The following is a 16560-nucleotide window of genomic DNA, read 5'->3' on the forward strand; positions in this document are numbered from 1 at the left end:
AAAGGTTAGACATCTCCATATGGATCATCCCTGAGGAAGGAGTACGTTTACTCCGAAACGCGTCGGGTTGTTTGATCCACTGCGCTATCCGTAGCTAGTCACGTGTGTCAACACGTGACTGTGACGTCACGCTAGGTCCTGCACTGCCAGGAGACCGAACCACAGCGCGCACACACTTCACGCTAGTAACCGCAAGTGAAGACTGCGGGTGAGCTCTGCCGCCGGCCGGGGCAGCGCTTACCACCCGCACACATCCTTGGCTATATATTGATCCGGACATTGGGACGAAGGAAAAGGACTACCATTACGGGCACAAATGAACGGAGAAACACACTGAGCCATACAAGATCTCCTTAGACGGGTGAGTGTGTGCTCATAGCACTAAAGAACACTTCATATGTTCACTTTGCAGTACTGATATTTTGATGAAAGTCACTCTGAAAAGAGTTTAGTGGGGGTTGGCAAAAAACAAAGGACCCTTGCTTTGTCCTATACCTTACATACAATTAGGACTGGTTCAAAATATAAAGAAAAGGGGCTTCTTTTCTGGATTACTGAGTCATATAAACAGAGAGGGGTTTATTCCTAGCGCGGATATATTATTACCTATAAAACTTTTTAGTATACGACACGGACAAGTTGTACGTGTCAGTATCTGCTGCAAGAGTCAAGTATAGCAAGCGCCACTAGTATTTAATTATATATATATATATACACACATATATGTCTCACTGACACATATATATATACCCCTATACTATGTGTAGACATTAATTTTATCTGTTCTATTCTAACCTGTCAGTGTGATTTTTACTGTACACCGCACGGAATTACCGGCTTTTCTATAGAACACCGGAGCGTATTTCTCGCAAGTCACACTGATGGTCCGTGTGTAATCCGTATTTTTCTTGCCCCCATTGACTTTCATTGGCGGATTTTTTGCGCAATACGCTGACAGACGCAGCATGCTGCGATTTTCTACGCCCGTAAAATACGGCCGAGAAATATACGGCTGATGGAAGCTGCCCCATAGAGAAACACTGGCACGTGGCATCACTGTACAGATGTGCTCACAGGACCTGCAGCTGGGGAAGGCGGCATACAGGCGGTAATGGATTCGGTTGCCATGACACCAGGCTGCTGACTGCGCTGCAGAGACTACTGGGTGAGTACACGCGCCATATCAGGTGACCCGGAAAGAGGACGGACGGTGGGCGCGGCTGGGGCGGCAGACGGTATGTGCCCGGCCTGTATCTGCTGGGTGTTGCCGGGATGGTACAGAGTCATTCCACGAGTGCCAGCTGTGTGCTCACGTCCCAGCATCCCTTGCACACGGCACCGGGATCCTGTAGAAGCAGGATAGATAAGTAACCTAGCAACCGGCGTGGGTGTACGGAGCGCGGCGGGGACCAGTTCTCAGCACCGCAGCGTGTACATAAGGCCTCATCCACACAGCAGAGAGCCGCAGCCCGGAATGCTCCGAGGTTGGGTCCGTGGGGCCCCTCTGCGCCTGTTCTCTGCAGCACCGGAAGGGGGCGTCATTATCGTACAATGTTTGCCTCTTCTGGGGAGGAAGCACATTGCCCCAAACCCTAGTTCTGCCCCTTAGAGGATTGTTTTCCGTTTTGGCATGCAGAATCTTATGTGCACAGCGATCCAAAAGCTGATGGTTCGGGGTCTGTATGATATATATATTTTACATTGTATTTCTGTTCCAGGAATAGAGGGTGAGCACCACGTACCAGGCAGCGGCTGTCCGGACTCTGGAACACTACACCATATCAGGGATAACATACCACCTTCCTAGCCTGCAAGGACCGGCCGCCGTGCACTAGTCGGACAGGTGGGTCCCTGTGGCTTCTCCCGCCGCTGCCCTGGACTCACAGGTCTCTAGGTCATAGACATGATGGCAGACACAACAGGCAGTAGCCCCAGCTGCCATCGGCACTCCACAATCAGGGTTTATAAGCGGAATCATGAACCTCACCTAATTTTCAAGAATGTTGCTGTCACTTTAAACAGTGGCACCTAAGAGGTTAAATTGCTGCGCTCCATACCTGCAATGCACACATCTACTGTATGGCAAATGTCACCAAAGGAAATCTGGGCAAAGTGGGCCCCATTGGTGTCTGGGTGCCAGGGAACCAACCCTGTTGTGAAGATTGTGCCTGTGTTGTTCAAATTCATTGTTAAAGAGGTTGTCCATTACTTTATCATTGATCTATCCTTAGGATATGTAATCAATGTCTGATCAGCAGCTCTCATTGTCGGCGGCTGCCTGTGGCCGGAGCTGCTGCATCTCCTGATAGTGGCCGCGGCGGGGGACTGCACATCTGCCTCCTATTAAAATCAATACGAGGTGGATGTGCAGGAACCGGCTGCAGTCACTATCCGGAGATGGAGCAGCTCCACATTTGAGCAGTTCTGGCCGCCGACACCAAGAACGGGCGATCAGCGGGGATGCCGGGTGTCGGACCCCAACTGATCAGACATTGAAGATCTAAGGATGATAGGGTAGTGGACAACCTCTTTAAAAAAAAAAAAAAAAAAAAATATATATATATATATATATATATATATATATATATACACACACCGTATATTATGCTGCAATAGTATGGACCAGAGCTCCCGACACAGATGCCTATGGAGCCTGAGAGAGCAGTTCTGCATTAACTATAATTATCAGATCAAATCTAAAATGTGTCCTGTAAGGTATGTGCACACATTGTGGATTTTGCTGCGGATTTGCAGCAATTTTCCATGCGTTGTACAGTACCATGAAAACAAAATCCACAGTACACATGCTGCGGAAAAAAACGTGCAGAAACGCTGCGGTGTTTATTCCGCAGCATGTCAATTCTTTGTGCAGATTCCGCAGCGGTTTACACCTGCTCAATAGGAATCCGCAGGTGTAAAACCGCAGGTGGAATCCACACAAACGATAAATCCACAGTGCAGAAAAATCCACACACCTTGCCGCAATGTGTGCACATAGCCTAAAACTTGCCTTTCCTATGCTGCATTGCTTCTTTCTTCCTCCTGGGACTGTCCATGGCCATGTATCTAAATGGCAGCCACCACTGCAGTCCTGTCTTTCCAGCTATTTACTAGGTGCCAACATGAACCAGATAGTGCTAATATCAAAGCAAATGTTATTTGTAAAAGAACTTACAAAAAATAAAATCATTCGATTTTCAGCCAGAAAAAAACTGACAATTTTTCATATGTTGTTGTCCATTTTTATACATCAGCAGTGAATAAAATGTACAAGACAAAAAACAGTTTTGTATGTGAAAGAAGCACTGCCACCAAGTCATTTATTAAATGTGTATATAAGTGCATGCAGTGTGTGTTAATATAGTCACCATTGCTCTCTCTGAGGTTCAGCGCCATTTTTCTCTTCCCAGTGACGCCGACTTTCTGCAGACTGTCCAGGTCACACTGCGCTCTGGGGTGTCAGAGCAAGGCTCCAGAGTCACTGATGTGACTGCTCTCCATATCATCCGAATCATTGTGGGGAAAGTATGGATTATCTTCACGTTGGACAGGTGATGGATATGGTTGATTAGTATTTTTCTTTCTTTACAGGGCACAAGAGCTTCAATGGAATGGGAATAAGGGGAGTGTTATGGTTGTTTATTTTCTGGAGGGTTTTTGCAATTGACAAGGGCTTTAATGGGTTAGGCATAAGGTAAGTATAAATTTGCTTTTTTTATTTTTAAATAAATATGTAAAACTGGGTGTTGATTTTTATTTGAAATAAGGGATTTTATTCTGGCTGTATGTTTATTTCCAAATTTACTATGGAATTAGTAATGGGGGGCGTCTTATAGACGCCTCTCCATTACTAACCCCTGGGCTTGAAGTCACCTGACGAGACAAAGGTGACATCAACCCCACAAATATTACCCCACTTGCCACTGAGGCTAAGCCCCAGACTGGGCACATCTTATTGATGCGCCATTTCTGGGGCAGCTGAAGGCTGATGTTCTTAGCCTGGGAGGAGGGCCTATTTCCCTCGCTATTAATATCAGTCCACAGCTTTATGTTTTGTCTTTGCTGGTTTGAAATTATAGGAGGACCCTACGTCATGTTTTTTCTGGGGTTCCCCCATAAAATAACCAGTAAAGGTTAACCAAATAGCGGTGAGCTGATATTAACAGCCTGGCAACCTTTAGTGATTTTGCCCTCAGAATAGTTACATAAGCTATTAGCTTTCCCTTTGCTGCTTATGAAATTATGGGGGATTCCCCCCACTTTTTTTTTTTTAAATTTATTAACAAGAACAGTAAGGTCACATAGCAACGGTTCCTCTTGCTTTGCAAGTGTAAGTGCCTGACTGAACTGATGAACACCGTGAATCTGGCACTGGAGCTATTGCGAGACCCAGTGGCTTGGACTCAGGTTACCAGAGTTCACAGCCACCGGGTTCCTGGCAGCTGCTAGGCTCGGAATCCTCATGGGAAACTTTGAGGGACATTTTAAGATACCTGGAGGCTGTGAACTAAGGTTACCTTTGGTGTGTATTTTACTGCACTTGCTAATAAATACAAAATAAATTTAAAAAAAAAAAAAAGGCATTGGGTCCCCCGTAATTTTCATAAGCACCTGAAGGAAAACAGACAGCTGAGGACTTGGAAATAAACACAGCATGAATTAAATCCTTTATTTGTAATAAAAATCAACACCCTGTTTTATAGATTTATTAAAAAATAAGAAAACAAAGTTGTTTTCACCTTACGCCTATTCCATTGAAGCCCTTGTCCCCTGTAAAAAAAAAAAATATAAATATATATATATCTATATATATCCATATCCGTCACCTGTCTGAAGTGAAGTCATATAGTTCCACACCGTATTCAATTTCTGCGAGAACTGGTTTGCGACTTGAACGGTGCCATGATGCGACCATTCAGGCTGAAAACTATGGTTTTGCAAAAGCTGCTTCAGTGACGCTAGTGAGCTGCTATTTCCATAGCCTCTTATTATTTTTAGAATACTAGCCCCCAGGTGTCAGCTTTAGCTTGGCTGATTGTCAAAAATGGGGAGACCCCACACCTTTTTTTTGTAATTATTTAAAAAAACACAAGGGGGACCCCTCTATTCTTAATAGCTAGAAATGATAAAGCTGACACCTGAGGATTGCAGCCCGCAGCTGTCAGTTTTGCCTACTCTGGTTATCGAAGATTGAAGATAACCCACATAATTTTTTTTAATTATTTATAGCACAGGCGCCAGCTGATCAATACTCCCATCAGCGACAGCAGGCATAGGCTGATGGGAGTAGTACTCTCATCAGCCGACGCCTGTGAGTGGCGGTAAACTTTATGTCAGCAACAGCTGCTGGCTCACGCTATCATCTGATAGCTTAGGAACCGCAGCTCTCTGCCCAGTGGTAATAAGCTTACCGCCAATCAGAGCCTGTGTTTGCCTCGCTGTCATGTGGATGTGCCAAACAATGGATTCGGGTACCTGAGCCAGACTTTTTTTTTTTTTCAGATGTTTGGCCGAACCCGCCAGACCCAAACATCCACTAGTTTGCCCATCACTACTCATCAGGGCTATATGTTTTTATTAAGTATGCCATTTATATTGTGATATCTGGTGATGGAACTGCTTTGATGTAGCATTGATAATATAAATGTGGCTTTGTGTCAGGTCTGAATAATTGCATCATTCATGATTATTACATTGTTCCAGACTAAATGACCCTGAAGAAGAACATCCATTGTCCTGTACAGTTCTGATGTCTCTCATCATAGACCTCCACTCTGCTGCAAAGCGTCATCTTAAAGGATGCAAAAGGTCATTTGCTCTGAGGCTTGCTGCTGAAATCCTGGCTGTGGATTGTGGCCTAAAGCCATGCTTCCTTTATGACTTGGGTACAGAGGACGTCCTGCAGATCCAGAGATATGTCAGCGAGCTTCATCAGATTGGTTTCATCCTGGGGCCATTACATATTCTTAGCATAGAAGAAACTGTACTTATCATTAATGTGTCAAGGGCAGTCTCTTACTTGAAGAAGCTTCTAAATAGTGCTGAGTTACATGTAATCGATGTTTCTGCCACACTCAAGCACCCTAGGATTTGTTCCCAAGATCGTCTTCTGACCATAAAGTCCCAACTTTCAGACCTTCTGACACATCTAACCAATTACCAGAGTAAACTGCCAGGAAGCATATCTGCAGCAGACATCCCTTGTACTGAATGGAATCTATGCACCATATTTGGTTTCCTCCTTTGTTACCCTGCCGTCTACTGGTTTGACACTACCACAAACTTTGAGAATTGTTTGTCTTTTACACCACTGAAGCGTGTCACTATAGAGATCACATGTTCCAAAATAGGACTCCATAAACTGCAAGTTTATTCTTTCACTATTCCAGAGTCAGTGTTCCATACTTTGCAGTTGCTCCTACAGGCTTGGACGGAGAGTTTACAGCTCACGTTCGATGGACAATGTCAGTTTACAGACCTTAAAATTAATATGGAAACTGTGACACTACCAGCTGTCGCTCTCTGATTAAACTGCATTAGAGACTAAAGGTCCCCATAGCTGCCAATATTAACCGGCTTGGGCCACAGTCTAATGTGTTATGCTTTTGATGGAGATGAGGATCCGGCCTGTCTGATTTCAGACTCCTCATCCTTTTGTTCTCGAAGAGATAAGCCACCACAGATGTTTGTCTGCTGTTCTCTAATAGAGAACACAGGAGTGCTCAGCCAGCTGAGTACTCCTGTGGAGACCTGGGTGAGATGGTTGCCCGCCATACCATCGGTGAGCCAACAGCAATCTTAAACGGAAGGTGCCATCAAAAATTTTTTTTCCAGCAATTGAAAAAAATTTAAAGCATTAATGTTTATATTTTCTTTAAAAATATTATCATTTGTTTATAATTTAGTAAAATGTGAAAAATAATTTTAAGGGTATGTTTCCACGTTCCGTAAAGGCAGCGCTTTGGACGCAGCAGATACCCGCTCTGTCCAAAGCGCTGCCGGCTTTTGTATGCGTGGTGATTCCGCACGTGTTCATTGAACTGTGCGGAATTACCGCATCCTATACATAGAACGGTGCTATTTATCTTGTGAAGCATCTCCGCAAGATAAATAGATATGCTGCGGTCTATAAAGACGTGCTGCATGTTCGTATACCCAGATCTGCCACCTGCTTCTTTGTATGCATAGTGGAGATGGGATTTCATAAAATCTCCTCCATTATCCTGTAACATCTGGCCGCTGCGGATTGGATGCTGCGGCTGTACGCAGCATCCAATCCGCAGCAAATACTGAATGTGGAAACATATCCTACAAGTTTGGTATTTCCACTTTTAAACACTAGGGGGAGCAGCTACTGAAATGTGACACAAAAACCTAGTGTACAACTAGCTCACATTACTGCACTGCAGTAAATGTGGGCTGAATCTGGTCACGTGTGTGTGATGTCACTCCTTGCTTCCCCTTCTGGGTGTTTGCCAAGGGATAAGAGAGGATGACATTTAGGATCACAGTGCGGAGCTATTTTGTTGGTGACTGCAAAGTTATACTGACAAGTAGACGGTCACCGAGGATCTCTGGCAGAAAGGTTTCTGTTAGTTGGTGCTGCTCACTGTATCACACACTCATGCTCTCGCTCATGCTCACACGCTGATGCTCATGCTCACAATCTGACTCTCACACTCAGCCCGACACCCTCATTCCTAAGCCGATAAGTAAACACAAACACACACAAACCTAAGCACACATTGTCACCAGCCTATGTGGGAGCGTTAACAGAACGCACGTACATAGGCTGTAACCACACAGCAACTGTTAATTTTAAAGAAAAAAAATTGTGTGGGTTCCCGCATAATTTTAATAACCAGCAGAGGGAAAGCTGACGGCTGGGGCAGATGTTTATAGCCTGGGAAGGGCGTAATAACCATGGAGCTTCCCACGCTATTAATATCAGCTCACAGCTGTATACTTAGCCTTTACTGGATTAAAATGGGGGATCCCCCTAAAAAATGACGTGGGGTACCCCTATCATTAATAACCGGCTGATAATAATATCCTAGAAAGTTGTCATGGATATTGCCCCACCCCAGGCTAAAAACATCAGCTCTCGGCCGTGCCAGAAAATGCGCATGTATAAGACACGCCAAATCTGGCACTTAGCCTTGCTCTTCCCACTTGCCCTGTAGCAGTGGCAAATGGGGTAATATTTGTGGAGTTGATGTCACCTTTGTATTGTCAGGCGACATTAAGCCCACGGCTTAGTAATCGAGAGGTGTCTATAAGACACCTGTCCATTACTAATCCTATAGTTATATGGTAAATAATAGCCAGAATAAAGTCCTTTATTTGAAATAATCACACAGCCTTCTTTAATTATCTTAATTAAACCATACTTACTGAACGCCTAATCCACCGATGCCCTCGTCTCCTGCAACAAAAATAAAATAATAAACCACAAATATTCCTCATCTGTCCGCCGAGAAGGTAATCTATGCATAAAGTCCTACTACGATCCTGATCACTTTGAGAGCAGTCACTTCAGTGATGTGACTGCTCTCAAAGACATTTCTTTTTTTAACTGTGAGCACAGACGCCGGCAGCTGATACTACTCTCCCATCAGACATAGCCTGATGGGAGCAGTAGTCTCATCGGCCCGCGCCTGCTTTTTTACCGCAGGCCTCCGCTGCGGGTCACAGTTGCGGAATCACGCTGATATCTGCCAGCATGATCTTGCAACGCTGTGACTGATAGTACCGGCGGTAGCATTACCGCGGGTGACAGTCACAGCTGCGGGGTCACGCTGACGTGACAGCATGACCCTGCAGCGCTCTGACCGGCGGTCTTACTGGCAGCTCCTGTCATCGCATGCACTGAGCAGTGTGTACAATGACAGGGAAAATAAAGTCCACAGCATACGCTGGGGGCTACAACAAAATGGCCGCGATCTCCTCCCACAGATGTGACCTGGACAGCCCAGGAGGGTGTACCCAGGTTACAGCTGAGAGGCAGGAGGAGTGGCCTCAATGTAAGAGATACGGTCTGAGTCCGACCATTGGCTCTTATGCCCATGGCTGCCGTACGTGAAGTGTGTAAGTGTCATTCCCAGACACACACCCCCACTAGTCAAAATGGCAGCCCCCAGTGGCACACAAATGTGAATAAAAAATTGTTAAAGTAGTTAATTTAATTTTGTATTAAAAATAATTGATTGTATAATCAATAATTATTAATACAATAATTTAAATCACAGCACCTTCCTTTTAAGTGTTGGGAACGTTAAATCTCTTGTAGGAAAGCTTGAGTTCTCATTACTTAGAAGCTGTAGTTCTTAATCTTAGAGAAAACCTGTCATGTGATCTGCAGGCAGGATGTTCTGATCAGATTGATATATTTTTGTGGGAAAGTTTCAGCAAAACTTCAGTAAAAATGTAATTCTCAATTCACAAGTAAAAGCTTTATTGAATGAATACAGGCTTTTCAATTACTGAGATATATTATGACCGTTTGTGCCCATAAAGCTCTATGGAGAACTGTAAGTGATGTTTCATGGGAACTTGCAGCAGAATATCTGCCTGCCCTCTAGCTCCTCCTTCCTCCTCTCTGTATAGAATTTTAAGAGCAAGTCTGCCATCTCTTATGTCAGTAATGTGAAATTCTGTCTTCACTGAACTCAGATTTTATAAACATGAATTGAGAGCGAAATTGCTTATTTTCATATAACCTGTTATGATTTGGAGCAAAAATTATACTTATGCTTTACGATATGAAAGCCAGTCAATCCAAAAAACTGCAAGAACATTCATAGCGTCCTCAAGTGCAGTCATGAAAATAATCAATTGCCATGATGAAACTGGCCCCCATAAGGACTGCCCCATGAAGACAAAATAAAGAATGACCTCTGCTGCAAAGGAGCACCTTCCATAACGGCCCTCATAAATAATACAGACATCAAATAGCAGACACATCTGAGCATCAACTGACCAGAGGAGACTGTCAAATTGCTGCCACTACTTTGGACCACAAGCAAGAAGAGTCTTGTTTGGGCCAAGCAAAACAAGGACATTAGATTTGTCGAAACCTGTACTTTGATCTAATGAATAAAAATTTTAGATTTTCTGTACCAACCGTCACGTATTTGTGAGATGCAGAAATGAGTGAACGGTTTTCATATGTGTTCTATGAAGCATGGATGGAGAGGTGTGATGGTTTGGGGTGCTTTGCTGATGACACTCTTTGCGACTTGTTTCAAATTTGAGGCACACTAAGGCTGGTTTCACACTTGTGTTTTGATCTGCAGCGTTTTAGCGCTAAAAAACGCATGTGTTTTTTAGCGTGCGTTTTGACGTGTTTTCGGCAACGCATGCATTTTTTGACGCGTGCGTTCATTTGCAGAAATTCAACATGTAGTAATTTCTAGCGGCGTTTTTTTGCCGCAAAAAAACGCATGCGTTTATTCGCGGCAAAAAAATGCATTGCTGTTTATGTAAACGCATGCGTTTTTAAGCACATGCGTTTGCTTGCGTTAAAAACGCATGCGTTTTTACCGAAAAACACAAGAAAACACAAGAAAAATAAATAAAACCCTAACCCTAAACACAAGAAAACCCTAACCCGAAACACAAGAAAAAACAAGAAAACCCTAACCCTAGGGTTACTAGGGATCCTAACCCTAAACCTAACCCTAAGGTTAGGATCCCTAGTAACCCTAGGGATCCTAACCCTTAGGGTTAGGATCCTAACCCTTAGGGCTCATTTCCACGTGCGAGGCACACGTCCATATCTCGCATGTGGAAACCAAGCTCTGGCGCCGGCACTCAGGAGCGGAGCTGTGCAGCTCCATGTGTTCCTATGCGGCCGCACAGCTCCGCTCCTTAGTGCCGGCTCCACAGCTTGGTTTCCACATGCGAGATACGGACGTGTGACTCACATGTGGAAATGAGCCCTTAGGGTTAGGGTTTGGATCCGTAGGGGTAGGGTTAGGATCCTTAGGGGTAGGGTTAGGGTTTGGATCCCTTTATCACCTTGATGGTGGGGGGTGGCTTATCAGTGACCTGGTGACCAGGACATTCTAATAAAAAGCTACCCCTAACCCTAGGGATCCTAACCCTATCCCTAACCCTAGCGAATTCTATTAATAGTGTGTTTTCTAGTTGATTTTGATGATTGGCAGCTGTCACACACTTCTCAGCATGCGTTTCAAAAACGCAAACGCGGGAAAAAACGCATGTAAACGCGGGAAAACGCCGCGTTTTCCCGCTTTTTTTGGGGGGCGCAAAAACGCATGCGTCTAAAAAACGCAGCGTTTGCACGCGTTTACATGCGTTTTTTCACCACATGCGTTTTTTTTTAAAACGCTGCAGATCAAAACGCAAGTGTGAAACCAGCCTAACATGGCAACTACAGCATTCTGCGACAATATGCCATCCCATCTGGTCTGCACTTAGTCGGACCTTCAGGCTAAGTAAGGGCTATGTGGTCAAGAAGGAGACAGTTGGGGTGCTACATCAGATGACATAAGCTCCACAATTACCTGACCATAACCTACTTGAGATAGTTTGAGACAGAGGTGATTGTAGGTTTTGCCGCTGCGGGGGCACCCCCTCCTATACACAGCTAAATCAGTGTGAGTGGTTGTCATGTAACTGTTTATATGTGATATGCATACTTACAGTCACGTGCCAACTAGCTGCTCTTCCTAATTCTCTAAACCTTCACTATAATAATCCAGCCCCTGCATCATTCAGAGAAGCAGAAAGAAAAGCGAGTTGTCATTTGACCGTAAGTATGAAATCGTATGTGATCACTGCTAAAACTGGCAAGCAGAACAGATTCCTGGCAGTGAGTATGTGTTAGGATTTTGGCATGCTAAAGTGCTTAATTTTATAAATAAAGGGGTTGTCCATGTTTGTGATGAAAGTCTACGTCACTCAATGTGACTACAGACTTCAGAATCCTCACAGCACATATACTGCAAGCTGTCAGGATTCTCTCGTGACAGCGGCATGAACAGGCGATCATGTAACTGCAAGTATGCTTTTTGCATACTTCCGAAAACATTGCAACTAGATGTGCACGGCCTTGCTCAAAATAAGTGAATTGAGCGAGGAGGGCACATCTAATCAAAACCCAGACTTGCGGTTATATGACCTCCCGCTCTCACCGGAGAATCTTGACAGTGTGCAATGCATGGGTTGTGAGGATTCAGAAGTCTTTGACAGCCAATACGTCTTTTAACTGACCTGAGATATAAGAGAATATCATCCCCATACAGGAGACAATCCAGCAGCTGTCGCCTGTACACTATAGCTGACAACTTGCTGCATCAGCCACGATCAGTGTGGGCACCATACATATATGTTTAACCCCTTAGATGCTCCTGTCAATAGTGACTATATCATAAACGGATAACAGAGTTTGGGGGCTTCCTCTTTATCCCAATTGGTGCCCTCAGATCATGATTGTGTGGTCCTGATGTTTGCGATGGCAATTCACGACCAAATAGTGGTCTTAGGCTACTTTCACACTAGCGTTTACTGCAATACGTCGCAATGCGTCGTTTTGCCGAAAAAACGCATCCTGCAAAAGTGCTTGCAGGATGCGTTTTTTCTGCATTGACTAACATTAGCGACGCATTTGCAGACTTCCTTCTAAGGCTTCTTTCACACTAGCGTTGGGCTCGGCCCGTCGCTGTGCGTCGGGCCGACGTTCCCGACGCTAGCGTTGTCTCCGCCGCACAACGGGGGCAGCGGATGCATTTTTCCAGCGCATCCGCTGCCCCATTATGAGGTGCGGGGAGGTGGGGGCGGAGTTCCGGCCGCGCATGCGCGGTCGGAAAAAGCGGACCGTCGTGAGCAAAAAACGTTACATGTAGCGTTTTTTGCTCCCGACGGTCCGCCACTGCACGACGCATCCGTCGTGCGACGTGTGTCAATCCGTCACAATGCGTCCCTTAATGTTAATCAATGGCGAAAAAACGCATCCTGCAAACACTTTTGCAGGATGCGTTTTTTCGGCAAAACGATGCATTGTGACGGAATGCAGTTAACGCTAGTGTGAAAGTAGCCTTATCCGGTCTTCTGAAGCACAAACTAACATTGTGCTCTTAAAAATAACAATAATTATAATGCTCCTGGATAAACAGCGGCTACGCAGTGGCCCAATAATTGCCCCTCACTGTGGTCCCTGAACAAAATATGTCCCCCACACTGTTCATCTTATGGTACATACCTCCACACTGCCGTCTCCTTTCCAACCTTATACTGCCCCGTCTCTACTGAGCCCCCTCCTCAGACTCTACCCCCTCTGCATACTGTATGCTCCATATTGTGCCCCACACTATCAAGTCTATACAATGCCCCCTAACAGTTTTCTTCCCTCCATACCATCCCCTCTCACATTTCTCCCCCATACTGTCCCTTCACACTCTCCCCATACTGACACCTGACTTTTCTCCCTACTGTTTCCTCACAAATCCCCCCACTCTCCCCATACTGTCTCCTCTCACCCGTCATTCTCTCCCCATGCTATTTCCTTACACATTTCTCCAACCTCTCCTCTTTCTGTCCTCACACATTTTTCCACACCTCCCTATAGTGCCACCTCGCACAATCTCCCCACTCCCCATATTATCTCATCATACATTCATCCCCGTCCTCATACTGTTTCCCATTACTATCTCCCTAAACATTTCCCCTTCCCTTATGTCTCCTTAGACTTCTGCTTTCTGTTCTACCCCTCCACCCCTATACTGTTCCTTCACAAGATTTTACATGGCAACAAAAATTTGATTTCTTCAGCTCCATTGGAGAGCTTACTGTAACAATATCCACCACTTATGGAGCCCAGGAGAGTGACATTAGCAAGTGTGATCAGTTGACCTAATCACGCTGCTAGCATTGGCCCTACCTGGAAGTGCTGGCAATCACATTAGCCAGTCCGACTGCGCCCTTGTGCCAGCTGGGCCCAAGGGCAAATGCCCCACCTGCATCCCCTAGATATCCCAGATTGCCTAAAATTTGCGGTTCAACTTGTCCCAAAGAAATCAAGAAGTACTTAACATCTCTGGGAACTTCTTCAAGACTGTTGGATTCCAGATGACTACCTGAAAAGTGCTTGAATGAATGCCAAGGGAATCTAAGGTTTAACATATTCTGGTTTGTTTCATTTTTTTTTTAATCATTTCCACGTGTTCCTTTGTATTGTTACTGCCTTTAGGTCTGAATCTACAATCTGAACATTCCAATAAGAACAAGGAAAACCATTTAATGAAAAGGTGTGCCCAAACTTTTGACTGGTACTGACTGTCTAATAACAGTTGTTCCATGCTGTTCCTCTGACCTCTTGCATCTTTTAACATCTTGTAAGCTGTTTGTAATCATTGTCTTTGTGCATTATGTAATTTTTAACCTTTATTGGCTTGTCAATTTGATGTTAATACAGTATATTGTCTATTTTTGTGAAAATTTAGTGTATTTTTGTGATGTAGGCAAAGTGGCCTTCCTTTTCTGATTTGCTTGGTTTTCAGTATGTCCCCCTATCCCATAAAAAAATATTTTTTCTTTAACATATAGGTTTTCATATAGTTTATACACCGTGTGCAGAATTATTAGGCAAGTTGTATTTTTGATCACATGATACTTTTTATACATGTTTTCCTACTCCAAGCTGTTCAGCCTTGAGAGCCAACTACCAATTATGTAAATCAGGTGATGTTCATCTCTTTAGTGAAGTGGAGTGTTGTCTAATGACATCAAAACCCTATATAATGTGTGCGTAATTATTAGGCAACTTCCTTTCCTTTGGCAAAATGCGTCAGAAGAGAGATTTGACGGGCTCTGAAAAGTCCAAAATTGTGAGATGTCTTGCAGAGGGATGCAGCAGTCTTGAAATTGCCAAACTTTTGAAGCGTGATCACCGAACAATCAAGCGTTTCATGGCAAATAGCCAACAGGGTCGCAAGAAGCGTGTTGGGCAAAAAAGGCGCAAAATAACTGCCCATGAATTGAGGAAAATCAAGCATGAAGCTGCCAACATGCCATTTGCCACCAGTTTTGCCATATTTCAGAGCTGCAACGTTACTGGAGTAACAAAAAGCACAAGGTGTGCGATACTCAGGGACATGGCCAAGGTAAGGAAGGCTGAAAACAACCACCTTTGAACAAGAAACATGAAATAAAACGTCAAGACTGGGCCAAGAAATATCTTAAGACTGACTTTTCAAAGGTTTTATGGACTGATGAAATGAGAGTGACTTTTGATGGGCCAGATGGATGGGCTAGAGGCTGGATCAGTAAAAGGCAGAGAGCTCCACTCCGAATCAGACGCCAGCAAGGTGGACGTGGGGTACTGGTATGGGCTGGTATCATCAAAGATGAACTTATGGGACCTTTTCGGGTTGAGGATGGAGTGAAGCTCAACTCCCAGACCTACTGCCAGTTTCTGGAAGACAACTTCTTCAAGCAGTGGTACAGGAAGAAATCGGTATCGTTCAAGAAAAACATGATTTTCATGCAGGATAATGCTCCATCACATGCCTCCAACTATTCCACAGCGTGGCTGGCCAGTAAAGGTCTCAAAGAAGAAAAAATAATGACATGACCCCCTTGTTCACCTGATCTGAACCTCATAGAGAACCTGTGGTCCCTCATAAAATGTGAGATCTACAGGGAGGGAAAACAGTCCACCTCTCGGAACAGTGTCTGGGAGGCTGTGGTGACTGCTGCACGCAATGTTGATCGTAAACAGATCAAGCAACTGACCAAATCTATGGATGGAAGGCTGTTGAGTGTCATCATAAAGAAAGGTGGCTATATTGGTCACTAATTTTTTTAGGTTTTGTTTTTGCATGTCAGAAATGTTTATTTCTAAATTTTGTGCAGTTATATTGGTTTACCTGGTGAAAATAAACAAGTGAGATGGGGATATATTTGGTTTTTATTAAGTTGCCTAATAATTCTGCACAGTAATAGTTACCTGCACAAACAGATATCCTCCTAAGGCCGGTTTCACACGTCAGTGGCTCCGGTACGTGAGGTGACAGTTTCCTCACGTACCGGAGCCACTGACACACGTAGACCCATTAAAATCAATGCATCTGTGCAGATGCCATTGATTTTTTGCGGACCGTGTCTCCGTGTGCCAAACACGGAGACATGTCAGTGTTCGTGGGAGCGCACGTATTACACGGACCCATTAAAGTCAATGGGTCCGTGTAAAACACGGACCACACACGGACCTTCTCCGTTTGCAGTCCGTGTGGCGAGCAGGAGACAGCGCTACAGTAAGCGCTGTCCCCCCCACTGGTGCTGAATCCGCGATTCATATGTTCCCTGCAGCAGCGTTTGCTGCAGAGAAAATATGAATAATAGTGTTTAAAATAAAGATCTATGTGTCCGCCGCCCTCCCACCCCCTGTGCGCCCCCCCGCTGTTCTGAAAATACTCACCCGCCTCCCTCGCAGTGTTCTGTGCTGGCCGGCCCTTCTACTGTATGCGGTCACGTGGGGCCGACGATTAGAGTCATGAATATGTGGCTCCACCTCCCATAGGGGTGGAGCCGCCTATT

General features: G+C 44.7%; 1 protein-coding gene across 6 annotated transcripts; it reads left to right on the forward strand.

The window, feature by feature from the left end:
- The first annotated feature begins 1189 nt into the window (after positions 1-1189).
- Positions 1190-10118, forward strand: C3H1orf74 (chromosome 3 C1orf74 homolog). Of its 6 annotated transcripts, XM_077295023.1 has the most exons (4): positions 1190-1235; positions 1719-1843; positions 3411-3551; positions 5704-10118. In XM_077295023.1, exon 4 carries the CDS (start codon positions 5750-5752, stop codon positions 6524-6526), a length of 777 nt encoding a protein of 258 aa, XP_077151138.1. In that variant the 5' UTR covers positions 1190-1235; positions 1719-1843; positions 3411-3551; positions 5704-5749; the 3' UTR covers positions 6527-10118. The 6 variants fall into 6 exon arrangements, with proteins under 6 accessions (XP_077151138.1, XP_077151135.1, XP_077151132.1 ...); XM_077295020.1 differs by lacking the exon at positions 3411-3551; XM_077295017.1 differs by lacking the exon at positions 1190-1235 and having other exon boundaries at positions 1244-1843.
- The last annotated feature ends 6442 nt before the right edge of the window (positions 10119-16560 follow it).

The sequence above is a fragment of the Ranitomeya variabilis genome, chromosome 3, assembly GCF_051348905.1.
Source record: "Ranitomeya variabilis isolate aRanVar5 chromosome 3, aRanVar5.hap1, whole genome shotgun sequence".
In the NCBI taxonomy this organism is placed as follows: Eukaryota; Metazoa; Chordata; class Amphibia; order Anura; family Dendrobatidae; genus Ranitomeya; species Ranitomeya variabilis.